Source organism: Armigeres subalbatus, chromosome 3 (genome assembly GCF_024139115.2).
Source record: "Armigeres subalbatus isolate Guangzhou_Male chromosome 3, GZ_Asu_2, whole genome shotgun sequence".
NCBI classification, from domain to species: Eukaryota; Metazoa; Arthropoda; class Insecta; order Diptera; family Culicidae; genus Armigeres; species Armigeres subalbatus.
The window spans coordinates 362370862-362394195 of NC_085141.1; the positions used below are offsets into that span (position 1 = coordinate 362370862).

The following is a 23334-nucleotide window of genomic DNA, read 5'->3' on the forward strand; positions in this document are numbered from 1 at the left end:
AGAGCCTATCACGTTATCACTCAGCTATCTTTGTTAAGAGAGGAGCGATCGAAGAACAACAGGCTACGCGATTTGTAATAAATAACAATTTCACTGCATCAAGTCATCGGATGCTTGTGTGTACGTGCGATAATGCACCGGGTGCTGTGGTTTGGATCGATGGCATATATGTAATTTTAAATCATCTGACGTTGAAAAACATATACCGTTTTGAATCAAGTCACGAAAATGACTCATATTCCGAAGACCATTTAAATGGCTCTATCAACCTTATTCACGTGGTTCTTTCCATAGAATATTCATTTCGTTTGTAATCTTGGTCCTCCGTACGAAAAAACCGAGGAAAAGTTTACTTTCAGGGCTCTAAAACGTTAGTGTTCGGAATATAAGTCATGTTCGGGATTTGAGTCAAAACGATACTATTGAGTTTACGTCATGTGCCTTTGTGTTCCATTTTTATTCAAATCAGTCACCTGTAATATTCTGATTGTTTTGGTGCCCAGGGAAGCAACTTCATAATCAATTTCAACATTTTATTTTGAATCCTCTGTAAATGCATTGTTCCTGGCGTTGTAACAAATAACCCATATTGGCACAGTATATGTAAAATATGGCTGGCCTAACAATTAGTTTGTAAATCAAAAATTTTATTTTAAGAAAAGGTTTTGATTTTCTAAAAACTCATAATATTCGTACCTTTTTGCTTGCATATTTTCTGTGTGGTTTTTGATATTTAAGTCATACATGTCATACATAAGTCCTAAATCTTGGACTTCGCTAGTCCAATTAATTGCAACCCCATGCATAGCAACCGTATGTCTGTTAGATGATTTCAAATAAAAAGCACTTGGATTATGTGGAAGAAACTGAATTTCGGAAGGATTCGTAGAAAATTTTCCATTTTTGCAAGTCAGTGGAAAAAGTATCCAAACTTTTCTATAATCCAAGCATGTTTTAGATCATTTAAAAGTATTGTTTCGATCATTTAGTTTGTCAATGATTCATTCCAGAGGTTAAATTTTAAAACGTGTTGATATAGTGGACTTCTAGTGCGAATATTTTTCTTCAGCTCTGTTTAACAGTTTGTTGTTTTAATTCAACTAATAACAGAGTTAAAGCACTAGTTACTAATACTAAATGATAACAAAATTTCGATCAGTCAGAATAATAAGTTACTGCAACTGCAACTAGCGCTATAATTTGTTATTAATGCAATAGACACAATAATTAGGCAGAGTTGTAAAACCCTTCGCTTTAGAAGTCCTCCACATATCAGGTTTGAAATTTAACCTCTGGAATTAAATTATCGAACCTATATTATGCCGTTACGAATATTTACTTTAAATTATGTCCTACTGGCCCTCGAAAGGTCAAGGGGGGGGGATAAAAAATAAATAATAAAATGGAAAAATCAATAAAACTCCTTGGATTTGTTGAAGACTGTTTTGAAAATCCTCAAAATTGTTCGAATTTTTTTTGTTGCCCCTCAAAATATTATTCTTGGGCAAAAAAAACGAGGGGGGAGACATAATTGTTTACTAAATGATCGAAAACATCCTTGCTATAATCCATAACAAATTACACGAAGGCAAGCAACGATTTTCGATTTCCTGATATGTAGTATATCAGGTATGTAAGCAGTATGATATAATGTATTGCACAATAGCAGCTCAAGTATGCTGATTTTGGGAACACTAGCTCTGTCACGCGTAATCTATCAGATTTTGTACTGTAAAAAGTGATCTGATAAATAATTTTGGATCAGTTTAGAAATTAAAGTAATCAGTTTTAATCATACATTCATACCAATCACTGCGAAATGCTCTCCATATGAAGAAAAGCAACCCCAGTAGAATTCTCTTCAGATTTTTTTTAAGTCGGATCAAATGCGTAAATCTAGTTGAAAAGCGTTTGAATGACAATGACTAAAGCGGAACTACTCATCAGCAAAAAATGACCTTTCCCGGCAAAATTTTTTATTTGCTTAATCGATTCTTTTGCTTATTTAAGGTCAACTTTCCCAAATAACCTATATTTTTAGCATTTAGTATTTCTAGTATTTTTAAAATTTGAAACAAAAATCTAAAAAGTGCTGTTTTTTTAAATTGGCCCGATTTTGAACGAACATCGAGTGAATTTTTCAGGTCGGTGCAGCTTTGGGAAAGTTGACCTTAAATAAGCCAAAGAATCGACTGAGCCAATAAAACGAGATACAATTTTTGACGGGAAAGATCAAATGAATTTTTTTATATATAAAGAATCATGCTATTCAACTTGTCATAAAGGCCATTGAATTCCACCACTTAATTGTATCTTGACAGATACGTATTTCGACCTCGACCTCGACCTCAACAGTCGTATTTCGACCTCAAGTCGAGTCAAGTACGAGACACTGAAGACGGCCTTACTGTTGAGGTCGAAATACGTATCTGTCAAGATACAATTAAGTGGTGGAATTCAATGGGATTGTATTAACTCGTCTTATGACAAGTGAAGACATTCCACTAAAAAGCTCAAAATAATTTTCTTATTGTCATAAAGGGTTTGATCACAAATTACGTAACGCAAAAATCGGAGTTTTTGATCCCCTCCCTCCCTTTGTAACAAAAAGTAACATTTTTAATACCCCCACCCTCCCCCGTGTAACGCGTAACTGTGAAAATTTTAAAAGCAGATTTTTTTCTTTTTGAAAAACTATGGAACGCACATACCTGCTAAAACAAGCATTATCTGGAATGTGATGCGGGTTTTAGTTCTGGAGAAAAACGTTTATTATGTAGTTCAGAATTTTTTGGTATACAACCGGTAGGAAATTTAGGAACATTGGCTCACAGAATTGATATGAAAACTCCTTTTCATTGAAATCATTCTAATTTTTCGTTCGGAAAGTTTTGCTGAGAAATACAATATACGTCTGGTATTTTTACGCAAATCCGTCCTGTTTTGTGATTGATTTCATTAATGACTAATATGATCGACATATCTCTAACCGCTCCTCATTAAAAAATTTTTAACTGTTTACCTGGTTGACGTGAGTAGAATAAAATGCAGACTTTGGCTTTGTTGAGAAGATCGAATTAGAAAATAGTATTCCGATAAGTGTCGTTCTATAAAATAACATAATCTGCAGAAATAGATTAATATGAGACAATTATGCGTAGCATGATAGGTTAGAAGAGGTAAGATGAATTCGGATTCATCGTTCTGATCACATGTCAGAAATTAATCATTCATAATCAGTCATTCAAAAAACTTAATAAATATTGAGAAAACTATTTTGAGCTTTTTAGTGGAATGTCTTCACTTGCATTAAGACGAGTTTGTACAATCCCATTGAATTCCACCACTTAATTGTATCTTGACAGATACGTATTTCGACCTCAACAGTAAGGTCGTCTTCAGTGTTTCGTACTTGACTCGACTTAGTCGACTTAGTTGAGTCAAGTACGAGACACTGAAGACGACCTTACTGTTGAGGTCGAAATACGTATCTGTCAAGGTACAATCAAGTGGTGGAATTAAATGGGAAGGTACAAGCTCGTCTTATGACAAGTGCTTAATAAATAAATTTTCATTCGCGTTACGCGTAACATTTGGAATACTATGTCTGAAACTTGATTTGTGCAATTGCACAACCTCATCACATTTTCCCGACACTTAATTTCATCCTATTTGCTTGCAACAAATTGCATCCGGCAGCAATTATGACAATGTGTATAAACAAATGTGAATTGAATTGAATTATCTTTATTTACGAGATTTCCTACCCTAGGCCAGTTCATCTCGTATAAACAAATGTGAAAAATAAGTCTAATTGTTATTTTAGAATTTTCATAAATTTTTATCAATCATTTTGAACGAGCGAGAAAGGCATCACCACCGCTAGGTGGATTAATCAGGGTTTTTTTTAACTGAGCAGCATTAGAATTTCTCAATTTCAATAAGTGATGTCACTCGATGTTTATATCTCTGCTCCTCTCATTATCAGTAGAAATAGGAAGGATGAAAGGCATTCTACAAAAATCTCACCAATTTTTATTTGTGACAGTTCATGAAAGTGTGCCATGCCATTATGACAGTTCATGAATATATGCTTTATTATTGTTTTTATTACCACCTATAAGCAGTACAAAGAATGATAAACGCTGCAGACATGTGAATTCGTCTAAGTCTTATTTAATATTCAAAACCTTATGAGTTTCCTGAAATTTTCACGCCTTTTAAGATGCTGATAAAAAAAATAAAAAAAAAACAACTCGTTAACATAAATATAAGCAAATAGATAAAACTGGTTAAGAAATTTTTTTTTTGAGCTTTTTAGTGGTCGAAGTTTTCGAAGTCGAGTCAAGTACGAGACACTGAAGACGACCTTACTGTTGAGGTCGAAATACGTATCTGTCAAGGTACAATTAAGTGGTGGAATTAAATGGGATTGTACAAACTCGTCTTATGATAAGTGGGTAAAACTGGTTTTCAAAAACGCGGTTCAAATGATTTTTAATTTGTTTGACAAAAGGTCGGGGTTCTGCCAATTCGCACCAAGTGCCAATTAAAAATCACTCAATTATTCACAAAATGTTTCGAACGTTTCTTTACACAGTAATCGGTTATACTATAAATTAATAGATATGAATATCGTTCCGTGTTATTATTACGAGCAAAGTATGGCAAAAAACCGTTTATGACTTATTATTCTATCTGTTGATTATTTGGCTCTAGCTGAGTTTTCAGAATAATTCGCTTGGGCCCTTGCGTATCTACTTTCTTTTTACACTTTCTCACTAGTTGTTCATCTGTTGAGATTTAAGGTCACCGTAAACCTTTTATTTGTGATTCGTTAGAGCTTCCAGGAAAACTTAGGACCACTGTACGACCCTATCCGTTGGATTATAGTCTAGTTCTAGTCTACCCTAGACAATAGTGAAAATATGTTCAATAGAACAGTAGATAACATTCTAACATGATAGATGACATGACGACCAACAGGTTATGTTTAGCACAATCATTTGACTGCCGTGAGACCATATTTTCCAAAGATGTGTCCGCCATTGCACCACCAGAGGGGTTGACGACCTTTTTTCTTCTCCTACTCACATCATCACTAATGCCGGTACCATAGACGATTCGCCGATTATGTCACTGTTATAATGCCTACCAAGCAATCATATCCAACCAAATCCATCAATAAAACAAACAACTTCATTTCTTTTAACTGCCATTCTAACACCCATATTAGTGCCAATCGTCCAATGTCATTTCCCCCCTTTACAACTTACCTTCGAAAAACACCTTGAAAAGTGGAAATGTAACTAACCATACCACGGACCACGCACCTCAGACCATATGATCCAACTTCAATGTTCGAGAAAAGCCCATCAGTCATGATCGTGGTTCCGATCGGTACGCTTCAAAAAACGCAGCTCACTGCACCGTAGCCTCGCCTGTGTACAAAACGTGCAACAGAAGGCGCAAACCCCCTTCGTTATTCCGTCCGTGGTACAATAAGTAGAAGCGCGTGAAGAGAGTGTCGTATATTGATGAGATCGCTTATGGGGCGAGTGGACGCGCAAAACCGTGAACCTTTTCGAAAAGCTCGAGTGCATTGAAAAGTTTGTCGTGCAAAAGTTGCCCAACCGTCGTCATTAGGTTTCTAATTCAACAACTACACCTGTGCACTACTGTGAAGAAATGCAATGCATTATGAAGTTGTTGCTTGCCTCGGTGTCGCTGATGATCGGGATGCTGGAAGGTGCCGTTGGGTCTCCGAATGTGATTGTTATCGTTGCTGACGATCTTGTAGGTGTGATTTGATTCATGAAGATTGAGCAAAGTTAATGGCAAGAATCTCCCCCTAGGGTTGGAACGATGTCAGCTTTCACAGTTCAAAGCAGATCTTCACGCCGAACATCGACGTTTTGGCATACCACGGTGTCATTCTAAACCGGCATTACTCTGCGCCCTTTGGCGTAGCATCTCAAGCAGCGCTGATGACCGGCTTTCATCCGCTTGAGTTGGGCGTAAAAGGTCCCACCTTTTACGGAGCAGATCAGCCATGGCTTTTCGGGTCGGAAGTGCAACTGATGCCTGAATACTTCCGAGAAGCGGGATATGCGACGCATTTGGTCGGCAAGTGGGGTCTTGGTTTCTCCCGGAAGGAGTACACCCCTACCCAACGGGGGTTCGATAGCCACTTCGGATTTCTGGGGCCGTACATCGATTACTGGGATCACAGCTTGAAGTTGCATAATGTAAGTTTTAATCGCAACAGTCTTGTTTGCCGAAGATGTAACCATGCGCTATCAACAAACGAGAGAAAGAGGCGGTAAAAGCTTAATTATGATCGTACCAAAGCGTAAGATCAGGGATGCCAGATGGTTTTTAAGTATACATTTGTTTAATTCCATAGACACAGAATCGTGCTTTTAACCCTCTACTACCCAAATTTTTGTTTTCGCTCAAAATCATTATTTTGCTTTCAATTTCAATCTAAACACGGCTTGGGCATTCCGCGATTGGTATATAACACTATGGGTCTCCGAGGCTTCTATAAATAGTTCGTTTTGTAGTGAAATGATAGCCTTTCAGTACAACTTTGTTGTACGAGAAAGGCAAAACTATTTTAGATTTAGAAATCAGTTCGTATTAGAAAACATTTTTCTTGCAGCACAATTAAGATCGATTTGGTTGCTTCTCAAATCTCTTTGATTTTTGCAGAGAAATGTCTCACCTATTCAGAAAACCATAATAAAGCCGCCTCAGGATTTCCATACATTTTGGAATTCCATGAATACTTATATTGATTATGTCGATATTTCACGGAATTTATCCCACATCTAAAGAGTTTCAAAAAATTTCAATAAAACAAATCGAGATCTTTATGCATTAAATAATCACGGAAATGCTTGAAAACTTTCAGTAATATATTCATATCGAATTTCATTGATAGATAATGCAAAAAATATTCTTGAATCTTAGATTACACTTATCTATATTTAGTGATATGGAGAAGACAAGTTGACACAGACACAGAGTTTTGAAGCAATCACAGCATAATCGGAAATCAATTGCATTTTTCGCGAATTTTTAATTGTCAGTTCTAGGACGAATTAACGATAAACTTAGTCAAACAATTTCTATTGCAATCCATGCGCACAGTGCTTTGAATCGCCTTAGAAAAACACATACCACAAGCTGGCGCCATGGCTCTCCCTAGACCGAGACTCTAGTTACGCCTATGGTAACGAGCTGGATAAATATTTTAGAATTAACATTCATCACTATAACCTTCAATATATACGGTTAGTTGTAGAAAAATGAAGAATTTCGGGAAGAGGTTTTCAAAACTCATTGAAATTCACTCAAATTCACTCAGAATTCAAAATATCGTAATTCTGAAAGAATTTTGAGGTTCTACAGAATTTTATTCAACTCCAGGAAACTTCTTCTTATTAGCATTACAACCCAACACTAAGACATTCTGATCTCGCAACTTGGTGTTCATTCGGCACTGTCATAGTTTCTAAGCCAAGCTACCATTTTCATATTCATACACCATGATACCAATACGATGATACTTCTATGCCAAGAGAATCGGAAAAAAATATCCAATCTACCGGGAGTCAAACCTAACTTCCTTCAGTATGATCTTGCTTTGAAGCCGAGCTTCTTACCACACGGCCAAAAAAACCCCGACAGGAAAAAATTTGAAAAAAATATAAGTTAATCTTTTCATGGCCATATTTTACTGAAACTTTTGTTTAAACTCTCATGACTTTTTCTGAAAAGTACTCTGGAGTATTTCCTTAGTCGATCCAGGACTGATTACAAAGATTTTTTTTAATTTAGAAAATTGTTCTTCTGTAAAAATAATCATGTTATCAAATTGATCAGAACTTTTTCTGTAATCAGTTTCTTCATAAATCCTTCTGATATTACAAATTACCCTAATCGGTACTAATTAAAGGTTTTTTGATTCGGCACTTCATCCCATGGCTCCTACTTCCATCCTATCAAAAACAAAGCAATGAAAAGAAATTTGGTTTGTGTTTCATTTTTGTGATTTTTTTTCACCAGTGAGCACGCGTGTTAGCAAAAAGAAGTGATGAGATTGGTGCTGCATTTCTTTGTTTAGCGATGAGAGTGAAATGGAAAATGAAGCAGTTCCCCTACATTATTTATGATTAAAAACCCAGAAAAATCCACCTAGCGGTGATGCTGCCTTTCTCGTGTATTATAAAATATAACAAGAATAGCACATAAGAGAGGTCAAAACTGCACTTTAGAGAGATAGATTCAGTTATTTTCATCAATTCACATTAATTTGCGTTCATTTGAATGCATTGTAGTACCTAGTCTTTGAAAAAAAATCGATTTTGATATTTTTTTCCAAGGGGGTACTCTGGGAAAAATGGGGAAACAAACAATAACTCCGGAACCCAATGGCCGATTGGGCCAATTTTTAATAGGATTAGGAAGGATTCCGCGTCGAATGCAACCTGTTGCAAGCAAATTGGATAAGGCTAAGTACAAGCTTAAGCCTAAGCAAAAACACCTTGAACACTTTCTTGAAAATATAACTTGAAAACGGCTTGTCCGATCGTGTTGGTATTTACGGCAAAATTTTAGGTGATTGATGGGGCTATGTGGAAAAAATATTCACTGTGAAGAAAAAGCTCAGTAATCTTCTTCTTTATATACATAAAAATGAATGTCTTATAGACTTATAGACTCGGAAACTACTGAACCGATCGACGTAAAAAAATGCATGCAGAAGTTTTTAGGGTCGGGAAAGGTTCTTAAGATGGTTTGAGACCCCTCCCCCCTTTGGAAAGGGGGGCTACCATACAAATGAAACACTAATTTCTTCATAGCTCGAGAATCAATCAAGCAAATGGAACCAAACCTGGCATGTGGAGGTTTAGTAAGGGAATAAATGTTTCTGTGGTGGTTCGAATCACCTCCCCCTCTTAGAAAGGGGGGCTCCCATACAAATGAAGCATAAATTTCCGCATAATTCGGGAACTAATAAGAGAGTAAATCAATTTTGGGCGCTAGCCAGGGTACCATTTGTGCATTCGTTTATCATGAGGCTAATATGATGTTACTTTTATGCCCAGGGAAGTCGAGACAATTTCCAAACCAAAATTGCCAAAACCGGCACCGGGAATCGAACCAAGGATGTTAACGATCATTCAGTAATTTGCGTTCGATCATTTAGTAGTTTGTCAATAACACATTCCAGAAGCTGAATTTCAAAATATGTTGTATGGTGGACTTCTAGTGCAAAGGTTTTTATACAACTCTGCCTAATGGTTCGTTGTTTGAATTCCACTAGTAACGGAGTTATAGCTATAGTTTCAGTAACTTAGACTAAATGATAACAAAATTCCAATCATTTAGTCTAAGTTACTGAAACTAGCGCTCTAACTCCGTTATTAGTTGAATTCTAATAACGAACCATTGGGCAAAGTTGTAGAAAAACCTTCGCACTAGAAGTCCACCATACAACATATTTTGAAATTCAGCTTCTGGAATGTGTTATTGACAAACTACTAAATGATCGAACACAAATTACTGAATGATCGTTAACATCCTTGAATCGAACCCAGCCACCCTCAGCATGGTCTTGCTTTACAGCCGCGCATCTTACCGCTAGGCTAAGGAGGGCCCCTACGGACGCTACTGCTACTGACGCTAGGGTTACTGACGCTATCCATGTGAATAAGTATTTGCAGCGTCTCCCCTCGACGCGCACTCATGATTCTGCTATGGATCATTTGCATTTTGAACAGAACTCGTCTCGGCACAACCTTTCCTTGTATAGAATGGTGGCCCTGAAAAGAACAATTAACTTCCAATTATGTGGTTATTGGATTATTGGGTATTGATATTCGAGATGTCGTGGAGAGCGGTCCCAGCATCGGCAGAGCCGGAGTTACTGAACAGAATTTTACTCCCACTGCAATGATTGCGTGGATCGTCGTCGTCGTCGGAAGCATGCGCTGCGCACCACTGAAGTGAAATTTTCTTGCAACATTCAGACTATCGGTTGCCTGTTTCGCTACGATGGTGGCTGTGGTGTTCGTGTGGTGGGGTACGTTTCTGCAACAGTGATGTGGTCTCAAGCAACAATTTTCTATTGAGTGGTTGCTGTTAGTGATTAGAAAGCCACATTGTTAGAAATTAATCGGCCCTTCAGGACCACCATTCTATACAAAAGAAATTTAGTGCCGCGACGACTTTTGTGCAAAGTGCAATTTAATCGCTTGCTGACGGCAAAAAATTGAGGTCCGTAGAAGAACCACAAACGCCCGTTGGGAGGAGACGCTGGAAACATTTATTCGCATGGATTACATCAGTAACAATCAAGTGAAGTTTTCTTTCAATATTCTGATTTGGTTTTGTTGCTTTTGCTGATTGGAAAGCCGCATTATGGAAAATAATTCAATACTTTCAGATCTACAATTTTATAGAAGCGAGGCACAATGGTCGGATTCGTCAAATTTCACGACATAAATCGATAACTCGAAAACTATCAGCGCTAGAGTTTTGACGTCTTCAGAAGAAATGATCTACAAGATCTATTTTTGGTGTAAGTTGCCATTAGGGTGGCCTTTATGTGAATGTTTTTTTGGAAAAGTAATATTTTTTAAACTTTTGAGTTGGCAGATCATATTATTCTACAATGTTGTAGAGCATTTAATTCTAAGCATTTGCTTAATAAACATTTATTTTATTTCATATAGGTAATGTTTTATGACAAATTACTAAATTTAGCTAGGGTGGCCCGAAAAAAATAGTTTTTAGCTTACACTTTCATCAACTTAAAATATTTTCAAAAAACTGTCTTAGCATCGCTTCACGGTCTTTAGATAGCGTTTTTTTTGGTTACATAAGATGGTTGATAGCTTCATTTTTAAGCATATTATGAGCTTTTTTTCATGAAAAAATGATTTTTTTAGCATTCTACATCAGCTAGTAGCAAATATTAGCAAAAATTTCAATCGTATTCTGAAAGTATAAATTCAGGCCCATCAAATCCATAATATTTCATTTGTCCATCTTTGTCTACTTTTGTTTGATGATAGTATTAGTTTTGTATGAAAAATCAAGAATTTCATGTGAAACACCATCTTTTGGATTTTCGCAATATTTGGTAGAATAAAAGACAGGAACACTGTTGCCGTTGGCAGCACTGCCAATCCTTCGTAATATAATGAATTATGAAATGCCTTTTAATGTTACGAGTGACAGTAACCAATTTAAGAGAAAAGATAAATAAGGAAAAGAAGATATAATTTCATGGATATCGTGGGTCGGAATAGTTACAGCCTATTTGTAACTCAATTTACCTAAACTTCATAATGTACGTAAGTGACTAATTGAAAACAAACGTGGATTGTTTAATCTAATAAAAGTTATACTATTTACAGTCCTAAGTAAAGATGTAACACATCCGTCCCGATTAGTTATTTATTGAGTCAGGGGAACAAAAGCATAGGACTGGTTATAACACCGAAAGTGTAAATATTACTGCAACGTTGTCGAATTGAATGAAATCAGATAATAAATTGAAACCTTTTGCAGTTTAAAGCTGCACCGCATTATGTGCTGCTAACTAGAAATACTAGAATAAGAGATCGGCGAAGACGCCATCTTGTTTCCAATTGAACCGTCAAAAGCGGTTCCATTTCGACTTGTTTACTTTTTGCATCCATAAGAAGCCAGCAAAAAGTTCAAGTGCTGCCAGTATCATTTTCACGATTTCATGCATTTTCATACGTTGCCATTTCGACAGTTTTTCACTCCGCCGGTCTCTGGTTATAGGGTTGCTACTGCTAACAACCCGGTGTCGCGTTGTATTTTACCGCCTGTTCTCCGCCAACAAACACCGTCTTCGACCAAAAGTCGTACAGACTGAACACTTATTTTTAAAATTAATTCGCCTAGGTCCCTTCTCATTATTCGATCCCGGGAAAGGAGAAAGCGGACTCTTTGGATAAGGTGGACGCTATGGAAGGTGATGTTTACGATCGGAAAATCACCTTCGATAAATTTGTCCTTTTAGTTCGTCAGAAAACCTTGATCAACTGGCAACAGAAATGGAAAAATGGAGAGAGTTGGGTAGATGGCCCGCAGGTGTCGAAACGTTCATAGTTCAAAAAGTTTAATATGGGACGGGTCTTCATTCGAACCATGTGTCGTCTAATGTTTCAATCACTACATTCTAAATGTACATCTTTTCAGAGTGAGGCTCTCGTGAGGAAATCTCTGAGTTTGCAGCGAGGATTATCAGGATATCGATCGTCGTGTGGGCATGGAAGGAGCATCTCGGACCCAGATCTGCGCTTCTCTTTCACTTATCTTTCTCTCGTTGTTGTCTCCCAAGAAAATGTTATTCTCGTATTCAGCATGTATTTCGATAAGTGGTTCGTTTAAATCTTTACCAGACTGTATAGACCCAAATAAAAAAAATCAAATTCAAAATATCATCGAATATTCAACGGCTTTGCATGTTTTTCTTACCATCATACAAGTGTCTGGTTTAAAGTAATCGCAAATGTCACAGAATGAAATGCAATCGTTATGGTCCGTTTTTGAACCTCAAATAATTTGCCTGCATAAAATGAGAGAATTAATATTGAATTCAAACAAACTTCATCTCACTACTTCCAAGTATCTATTATTTGCAAACGGCTTAGATTTCTTAGTCACGAACGGTTTTTTTACAGTCTACTCTGTGTTTCGCCCTTGACGTATTGGAGTCCTCATCTAGGGCTTCTTTTCCAGAGACTTCTTCCATTCCTCTTTTCAATTGTATTTCCTGTTCAATTCAAGTGGTATCCAACCGCGTAAAACACCTTGAAGAGATGCGTCATCATTTCCCATAGTTCTGGATTTCGGCGCCCCCCTAAGGACTGGCGCCCTTGGCGGGGGCCAACTTGGCCAACCACACGCTACGGCACTGTCCATAGCCCATGCATCTAGACGATTGACGTCGATAACCGCACGGCCACAAAGTCCACAAAAAAAGTTCATTATCTAAAATATTTAAACCAACTCGTGTGGAAAAGTAGTCGAAAAATCTTTTTTTTTTCAACCTTGGCATTTGAACTGCTGGACCGATTTTCAAGGTGTTCTCACGAAATTAATGCTGATTTTGTGGCGAAATAAGAAACCATAAAATTAAAGTTGATTTTTCACGGCTAATCCGCAAAACAATTTCATTTTCGCAGTTTCTAAGTAAGGGTCTCCAATGCTTAAATTTCTTTAATTGATCTTCAAATTTTACTTTTTTTTTTATTCCTTTATTTATTTGATAGGCACTCTGTGTTACTTAACCGCTACTGTGCCGATTTCTACTGTGGTATTCTGCTGTACAGAATCCACACAGAATCTATTTTTAGATTTTCCATTACTCCTTTATTGTTGTCGTTGCCAGTCCATCTCACCGTGAGTCCATTGTGTCCGTTTGTCCATGTCGTGTATCTAATGATCGTTGCATTGTTTGGTTGCCATTTATCCGGGTAACGTTGGAGGAATGCCTCCGAGAAGAACAAGTTGCCAGTCGTCATCAGGCAGCCGTGACGGTAAGGTGCGTACCCCAAAACGCCACCGTAAGGGCTGCGGATCTGGCGACTGACGAGAGTTTGGTGGAGGGGCTGGGAATCGAACCCATGACCATCCGCTTGTAAGGCGAACGTGTAGCCAACTACGCTACGGGACCCCCACCTTCAAATTTTACTATTATATAAAAAATAAGAGATGTTCTACAACCTGCTTCAAAGATACATTTTAAAATGTTAGTTAAAGTCTTCGAAGTGACCATACGATGGTGAATAACCATGTGATTCCATGAATATTGATAATCGGTCCATTAGTTCAAAAATTTTAACTTTTTCGACAACCCTGGATTGAAATTAGTGTCCTTTAGTGACTTTAGTGACTTTCAGCCCAAGGCTGACTCCCGGGTAGAAACCGTGATATTGATAACAAAATATGATATTAACTTGTTTGAAATAAGAGTAAAAATAACTAGCGAAAATAACAAAAACTTACAATGAAATATCGTAAAAATATCGGGTTTTGCTATTAAGAAGAACAAACTAATAACTCAAGATATTTTGATAAGTTCTTGTTAATGGCAAAACCTGATATTTTTATGATATTTCGGTGCAATTTTTTGTTATTTTCGCTTGTTATTTTTACTCTTATTTCAAACAAGTTATTGCAGTTTGCCTTGAAACATGGATTATCGATGCACTTCGATAATCACACTTTTTTATTGCGTGTGCACAGTTGCCGAATTCTTTTTCTCTTTCCTACTAAAAATATTATTTTCTTGAGAAAATAATTATAAAAACTGCACAACTGGCAACCTTGGCCATCATTTAGAAGGAGAAAATGCAAAAAGTTGCAAAACGCGAAAATGTCAGAAGAAAATGTTCAAAACAAAAGCACGTGGTTCTCACACCGTTTGCTTTCGTCTGACATTTATCGATGTCAAAATCCATTGTAATCGATCAAAATCCATTGTGGGCAGCAGGGACTATGTCCAAGGGCTTGACGATCCCTCCCCAGGCCATCTGCGAGTTGTGGCGCCTGCCTAGGATGTGGTGGGGTTTGACAGTGGGCCCTGTTAAACCTCTATAAAAAGCTGCATGAATCCGCAAGTAGGCTCCGCCAAAGCGACCGTGTGCCGCTCAAAGCGCACAAGCCCAAGTCCTGGTGTTAGGTGGGACGCTAAACAGCCCTGACACGACGGCCCTCCGACGAGACAGGAGGTTTGCGCAGGCCCAATAAGCCGCCTTTAAAAACAACTATTACGAACGACATAGAAGATAATACGACTCGATACAATCGGCAACGACCTAGGCGACGAATAAAGGATCACGATTGGAAGCTTGGAACATGGAACTGCAAGTCGCTAGGCTTCGCAGGTTGCGATAGGATAATCTACGATGAATTACATCCCCGCAACTTCGATGTCGTAGCGCTGCAGGAAATCTGCTGGACAGGACAGAAAGTGTGGAAAAGCGGGCATCGAGCGGCTACCTTCTACCAAAGCTGTGGCACCACCAACGAGCTGGGAACCGGCTTCATAGTGCTGGGAAAGATGCGCCAACGCGTGATTGGGTGGCAGCCAATCAACGCAAGGATGTGCAAGCTGAGGATAAAGGCCGTTTCTTCAACTATAGCATCATCAACGTGCACTGCCCACACGAAGGGAGATCCGACGACGAGAAAGAAGCGTTCTATGCGCAGCTGGAGCAGACATACGATGGATGCCCACTGCGGGACGTCAAAATCGTCATCGGTGACATGAACGCTCAGGTAGGAAGGGAGGAAATGTATAGACCGGTCATCGGACCGGATAGTCTGCATACCGTATCGAACGACAACGGCCAACGATGCATAAACTTTGCAGCCTCCCGCGGAATGGTAGTCCGAAGCACTTTCTTCCCCGTAAGAATATCCACAAGGCCACATGGAAATCACCTAATCAAGTAACGGAAAACCAAATCGACCACGTTCTAATCGACGGTAAATTCTTCTCCGACATCACGAACGTACGCACTTACCGCAGTGCGAATATTGAATCCGACCACTACCTCGTCGCAGTATGTCTGCGCTCAAAACTCTCGACGGTGATCAACACGCGTCGGAGTCGTCCGCCGCGGCTTAACATTGGGCGGCTACAAGACGGTAGACTAGCCCAAGACTACGCGCAGCAGCTGGAAGTGGCACTTCCAACGGAAGAGCAGCTAGGCGCAGCATCTCTTGAAGATGGCTGGAGAGATATTCGATCCGCCATTGGAAGCACCGCAACCGCTGCACTAGGCACGGTGGCTCCGGATCAGAGAAACGACTGGTATGACGGCGAATGTGAGCGGTTAGTTGAGGAGAAGAATGCAGCATGGGCGAGATTGCTGCAACACCGCACGAGGGCGAACGAGGCACGATACAAACGGGCGCGGAACAGACAAAACTCGATTTTCCGGAGGAAAAAGCGCCAGCAGGAAGATCGAGACCGTGAAGAGACGGAGGAACTGTACCGCGCTAATAACACACGAAAGTTCTATGAAAAGTTGAACCGTTCACGTAAGGGCCACGTGCCACAGCCCGATATGTGTAAGGACATAAACGGGAACCTTCTTACGAACGAGCGTGAGGTGATCCAAAGGTGGCGGCAGCACTACGAAGAGCACCTGAATGGCGATATGGCAGACAACGGTGGCGGTATGGTAATGAACCTAGGAGCACGCGCGCAGGACATGCGACTTCCGGCTCCGAATCTCCAGGAAATCCAGGAGGAGATCGGCCGGCTGAAAAACAACAAAGCCCCTGGAGTTGACCAACTACCAGGAGAGCTGTTTAAACACGGTGGTGAAGCACTGGCTAAAGCGCTGCACTGGGTGATTACCAAGGTTTGGGAGGATGAGGTTCTGCCGCAGGAGTGGATGGAAGGTGTCGTGTGTCCCATCTACAAAAAGGGCGATAAGCTGGATTGTAGCAACTACCGCGCAATCACATTGCTGAACGCCGCCTACAAGGTACTCTCCCAAATTTTATGCCGCCGACTAACACCAATTGCAAGAGAGTTCGTGGGGCAGTACCAGGCGGGATTTATGGGTGAACGCTCTACCACAGACCAGGTGTTCGCCATACGTCAGGTATTGCAGAAAATGCCGCGAATACAACGTGCCCACACATCATCTATTTATCGACTTCAAAGCCGCATATGATACAATCGATCGGGACCAGCTATGGCAGCTAATGCACGAAAACGGATTTCCGGATAAACTGATACGGTTGATCAAGGCGACGATGGATCGGGTGATGTGCGTAGTTCGAGTTTCAGGGGCATTCTCGAGTCCCTTCGAAACCCGTAGAGGGTTACGGCAAGGTGATGGTCTTTCGTGTCTGCTATTCAACATCGCTTTGGAGGAGTAATACGAAGGGCAGGGATTGACACGAGTGGTACGATTTTCACGAAGTCCGTCCAGTTATTTGGTTTCGCCGATGACATTGATATCATGGCACGTAACTTTGAGAGGATGGAGGAAGCCTACATCAGACTGAAAAGCGAAGCTAAACGGATTGGACTAGTCATCAACACGTCGAAGACGAAGTACATGATAGGAAGAGGCTCAAGAGAGGTCAATGTGAGCCACCCACCACGAGTTTCTATCGGTGGTGACGAAATCGAGGTGGTTGAAGAATTCGTGTACTTGGGCTCACTGGTGACCGCCGATAACGATACCAGCAGAGAAATTCGGAGACGCATAGTGGCTGGAAATCGTACGTACTTTGGACTCCGCAAGACGCTCCGATCGAATAGAGTTCGCCGCCGTACCAAACTGACTATCTACAAAACGCTTATAAGACCGGTAGTTCTCTACGGACACGAGACCTGGACGATGCTCGTGGAGGACCTACGCGCACTGGGAGTTTTCGAAAGGAAAGTGTTGCGTACCATCTATGGTGGGTTGCAGATGGCGGACGGTACATGGTGGAGGCGAATGAACCACGAGTTGCATCAGCTTTTGGGAGAACCATCCATCGTTCACACCGCGAAAATCGTAAGACTGCGGTGGGCCGGGCACGTAGCCAGAATGTCGGACAGTAATCCGGTGAAAATGGTTCTCGACAACGATCCGACGGGAACAAGAAGGCGAGGTGCACAGCGGGCAAGGTGGATCGATCAGGTGGAGGACGACTTGCGGACCCTCCGCAGACTGCGTGGTTGGCGAAGTGCAGCCATGAACCGAGCTGAATGGAGAAGTCTTTTATGTGCAGCACAGGCCACTCCGGCCTTAGTCTGATGATAAATAAATAAATCGACACCGTCACACTTTTGGTCACAGTTTGGAACCGTCACACACTTTCAAACTGTGTTGTTCGATTTAGTGTGAACAGCGCAATAATATCATGTTGTGTTATCAATATCACGTTTTACTGTTAATGAGCCATTTTCGTCTACCCGGGTCGTTTCGATTGCCTAAAAATTTGAACATATGGACATAAGGAGAGACAACTTTTCATATAGTAATTCTTAACCGATTTTCTCGCAACAAGTTTCATTCGACAGGGGGCAAAGCCTAGTTGATCACTATGGAATTTTATATCGATCAACGGTTGCGTTTAAAAGTTATAAAGAAAGTGGTATATCGAACCATATTAACGCCATATAAGGTTGGTGTCTTGGCTTAATGCGAGAAAGGCAGTATCACCATTAGGTGAATTAAGTTGGGTTTTTATATAAGACTCGTAACTTTAGGAATACTAACACAACTATTGGTATAAAGATGTTGTTGTCTGGTGGTTTGTACCATGACAACTAATGTTACCGATCCAAAATGTGGGCTGCTGTGATTAATTATTATATTTCGCGTAGAAGATAATACCGCAACTTTAGGTACATCCTACTACCTACTACCACAACTATTCAAAATACTGTGAAATAAAAGACGTGTAGCTAAAAGAAGGATTAGTGGAAGAATGAATTCATTTCATTGAAAACATCTCAGTTAAAAACTAACAATGTGTCTTTTTCAAGGCTGCCTCGACTCTCGACATCACTCTTCTTATGTCGATATGGTCAAATTGTTAGGCTACTAGACCATCTTTGGACAATAACAAACACATCAACAACAGGAAACGACATTTGTTTTGTTGTCGTTTTTCATAGCAACGAGCTTTTTTGGATCTAGTACCCATTTCAATTTTCTTTCCATTCCTCGATCTCTCCCTATCTCGATGGTCCCTTCAATATCGAGATGTGGAGAGGCGACTGTATTTGTTTTGTGACCTGATAGGGGAAAAATGATTGCTGTTATATTTAATAAACCTATATAAATACCTGTCATAAGACGAGCTCAGTACTATTCGACTTTATGTCGTGTCAAGTACGATACATTGAAGACGGCCTTACAGTTGAGGTCGAAATACGCATCTGTAAAGATTACAACGTGGTGGAATTAAATGGAATAGTACTATACTCATCTTTTGATAGGTGAAGACATTCCACTAAAAGAGCCTCATAATTTTCCTATATAAATACCTATAAAGAATGTATGCACAACGCTAAAAGTAAAACTAATAACGCACGATTTATTAAAAAAAATAAGCACGCTAGTTAGAACAGCCACGATGTTTGTAAGTGGTGTGTTCAGACTTCAGCTGCATTTCCTGAAAAGTATCAATAATGAGTAAGTACCTACTAAAACTAAAACAGACATCCGAACGCCTGCATATCTGGCATCGCTGTGTAAGCCGGCGTAGCACAGCGTCCACCTTGCAGCGCATAATGATGCTTTTAAATGTTGATTGAATTAATTCATCAAGGTTTTGATTTGATGCTGTTGTTTTCGCCTCGATCGCAAACTCGGTATGCAGACTCATACGGTAAAAAAAAATTATTTATGTTTACTCGCAAAACATTATTATGAGCTCGGTACGACGAATGTCAATAACCGATGGATGAAGACCAAAAAGCCATAACAGACATTATTTCACCTCGATTTGAAACAGTGATTCACTCTTTCGTACAGACCTCGACGCGTGGACTGGACATGCGGCGGAATTTGGAAGTGGATTATTCGGTTAATGGAAGCTACGCGACGGATTTGTTCAACGGTGAAGCAGTACGCCTGATACAGGAGCACGATCAGAAGAAGCCGCTGCTGTTGGTGTTGACACATCTGGCACCTCACACTGGCAACGAGGACGATCCAATGCAGGCTCCCGCCGAAGAGGTGGAGAAGTTCGACTACATCAAAGACGGAAAGCGTCGCGTGTTGGCGGGTGAGTTATAGGCATTTGATGGCCTCCGACTAATATAGTAGCAAATATTTTCATGACCATGATATCACTCAATACTTGATCACTTTCAATTGCTTTCCCACACCAAGGTCACAGATAAAGTAATATGAATACTGAGTTAATTGATAGAACAGGTATTTTGTATGTTGTTCAAATTGTTGTTGAGTTGTTTAACTGTAATTCACCATTTCAAATCAATCATCGTCATTTTCAATATTTTTACAACAAGAATTAATTGTTTATTAATTATGTATCAAATAATATACCCACACCCAAAACAATTCTGTATGACATTATTTGTATTAAGCATTTTGTATCGATTCTCGCATTCAAACCGATCAGAGAATGTCATACTTGATAATACAGCTCATTGCATTAAGTCGGTTTATTTGGTCTCGATCAATACATCTAAACGAATCTCGTTGGTTTCTCAGAGAACAAGTATATGAATCGTGTACAGCAATAAAACATTAACCCACACAATCTTCCCGATACCATTTAGCTTGATGACGAAAAAGGACACAAATATGCATGGTGCTTATTCCACTCGTGTATCACTCATTGCTTGTCACATCCGCATAGGATGAAACGTGGATTATGATTGCCTTTGGTCGCGTCGTTCCTCAACTGGTAAATAGTCCAGATGGTTAGCGCGTCAGTCTAAGATGTGCTAAGTGTGGAAGGTCCGGGTTCAATACCCGTCTTTGACCGAATTTTTTTGTAAGGCTGCTGAGGTTGTCGAAGTATACAACATTTCTCGCTTAACTTTTCAAAAGGACCTAAGTAACATTTTTTCCATGAATTAATTTGAATAGCGCAATCAACAGAATAACATGAAAGCTTTTGATTGCAGTACTCAAATTAATTCATGAAAAATGTTACTTAGGTCCTTTGAAAAGTTGAGCGAGATTTCACTCCTCGATGGGGAAGTGTAAAATTAGATTCAATGTTGACACAAACACAGTTCTTATTTTCTCGTGACCGGAGACCAAATGCAAGGGTCAATCTGTGCATATGTAGCAAATTATGACAAACTGTACGCGAAACTAATGCGAGATTGCAATAAAATGTTGCAATCTCTGGTTGGGTGCAATATTTTTTTTACACGGTTGGTATTCTTTAATTTCCCGGTTCACCTAATTTTTCACAGCTTTTTAAATACCATCTGTATTTTCTTTAATTTTTTGAGATTTTTTTCATGGGATTAACTCATAGTTCCATTAACGCCAAAGGTCATAATCGACTAAAACCCTCCCGTGTAAGAAAATAACTGAGTGTAAATTCCAATATGTATTTTGAAATGAGAAAATTCTTGCAAAAGTTCAGCCATGTTTAAACATTAAAATAAATATCTATTTTTCATGTCCAATATACTCTTCATTCGGAATTTAACTTTCTCTAAAATATCTTCTCAACGCAGCCATGATCTCCAAGGTCGACGAAGGGGTTGGTCAGATAATGCAAGCACTCAAAGAACGCGACATGCTCGACAACTCGATCGTGCTGTTCTACGCCGACAATGGGGCACCGACAGTAGGGATCCACTCGAACGCTGGCTCAAACTTTCCGTTAAAAGGGGTATGAATACCTTTATTGGTGCAATGTCACGTATGCTACTATCAACTGACGAATGTTTTTCGTTCCAGCAAAAATACAGTCCGTGGGAGGGGGCAGTTCGGACGGTTGCTGCCATCTGGAGTCCCCTATTGAATCTGACCGGTGGCCGTGTATCAAACCAGTGGATTCACGTGAGCGATTGGCTACCAACGCTGGCGCATGCCGCCCGGATCGAAGGAATTCCCATTGGCAGTGACATAGACGGGCGTAATCAGTGGGAAGCGCTAAAGAATCCGGCAATTAGTGTTAGGAATGTGGTAATGAATAATATCGACGAGTTGCACCACTACAGTAGCTATAGCCGGAATGGGTGGAAGTACGTGAATGGAACATCGTGGGAGGGAAAGTTCGATAGCTGGATGGGTGAATTGGATGAAGAAGACGAGTTGAGTGAGGAAGAGTATGTGGTGATGCTTGCGGGGTCCGTAGTTGGGCGGATGATGCCACTAGATTTGGATCATGTAGCTCGTTTGCGGCGCGAGGCGGCTGTTGAATGTGGAGATTTGAGCGAGGCAAAGGATTGCAAACCGATGGAATCGGCATGTTTGTTCAATCTGTTGGATGATCCCTGCGAGAGGAACAATGTGGCTTCGGAAAATTTGGATATTTTGGAGGAGCTACGAGAAGAAGTTGAACAGTATAGACAGATGGCCGTTGAACCTCGGAACAAGCCAGCTGATTCGCGCGCTGATCCTGGATTCTACAACAATACGTGGACCTGGTGGCTGGATGAAATTGATTCTCGGTCAAATATGTACCTGTTTCCTGTTTTGATAATAGTCATTTCGATAGTTATGATAGCATTAATTATTTTAATAACACGTCCCTTTAAATAGTAAAATTTTAGATTTAATAGACTAACTGCAGTAAATATCTCTATCCGAAAATAATCCTACACGAAACTAATTTCCATGGTACAATTGAAAGGTTACTCCCGGTACGCATTCGACGTGCCAAATTGAAATATAGACAATTGACCAAGTATGAAAGATTAAGTGGGAAAGTGTAGTAGCTCATCGGAGATACATGAACTTGTACATTATGTATTTATGTACATTACATCGAAAGGCGATAAATTTCTCCGCATATTCTCGACTTCGGTAGCTTGTACTCTAACAAATGTTTAGGCAAATTAAGTACAAGACATTGGACAAGGCTTCAGATTTTTCTATGAACAAACTTACTCAAACTTTATTTTTCTAGCATTTATTCATGAATCTATTCAGCGCCGGACTATTTACAAGGGACTAGAGGTCTCCCTAAATCTGTATTACGAAATTGCGTCAATGCTTCATATAACTATCTTGCTCTCTAGCTCTGCACATATGGATTTATAGGAATCCCAGGAATACATCTAATAATTACTCCTAATGCAGTGTATTTTCTCGGTGGTCACGCTTCGGGATATTCCCAACCGTACTACCAGCTTGTGGTCATATTTTCTCTATTTCACGGTCAGAACAACAGGCAACTGATTAATATTCTTTTGCTTCAAGATGCCCAATATGGTGGTGGCAATCTAACCGCCCTATATAAGTTTTGCTAAATTATATTGCGCCACAAGGAGGGAGTAAATGAAAAACTGCAATGTCTACCGGGCAAATGCAAATATGTTGATTGCAATCGAGCCCCCACAAGACATATCATAGCATAGCATAGAACCCTTGCACAAATCGTAGATGGAGATGCGGAGATAAACATATCCAAGATCATTGTAGATTTTGCCATTATCTTCAATTAAGTGGACCCGATCAAGATGAATACACCACTAGGTGTTACAATCTGCCAAATTCACGATTCAGCCATCTTGGATTTTAGTATGGGAGAGCCAGCCGGTTTGTTTACACTGCCAAAAATATCTATATAAGATATATGTGTCGCCGTTATAAATTT

General features: G+C 39.7%; 1 protein-coding gene across 3 annotated transcripts in view; it reads left to right on the top strand.

Moving 5' to 3' along the window:
* The window catches only part of LOC134226276 (arylsulfatase B-like), a 39089-nt gene extending 16787 nt beyond the window's left edge, over positions 1–22302 (top strand). For 2 of the 3 annotated variants that reach the window (XM_062706938.1, XM_062706940.1), the window contains exons 3-5: positions 19554–19806; positions 21245–21402; positions 21471–22302. In XM_062706938.1, coding sequence (XP_062562922.1) covers positions 19554–19806; positions 21245–21402; positions 21471–22277 — 1218 coding nt within the window. In that variant the 3' untranslated portion in view covers positions 22278–22302. Of the gene's footprint in view, positions 1–5360; positions 5797–5855; positions 6249–19553; positions 19807–21244; positions 21403–21470 lie in introns of those variants that run through there. The other variant, XM_062706939.1, reaches the window with a different exon arrangement.
* Positions 22303–23334: the final 1032 nt, after the last annotated feature.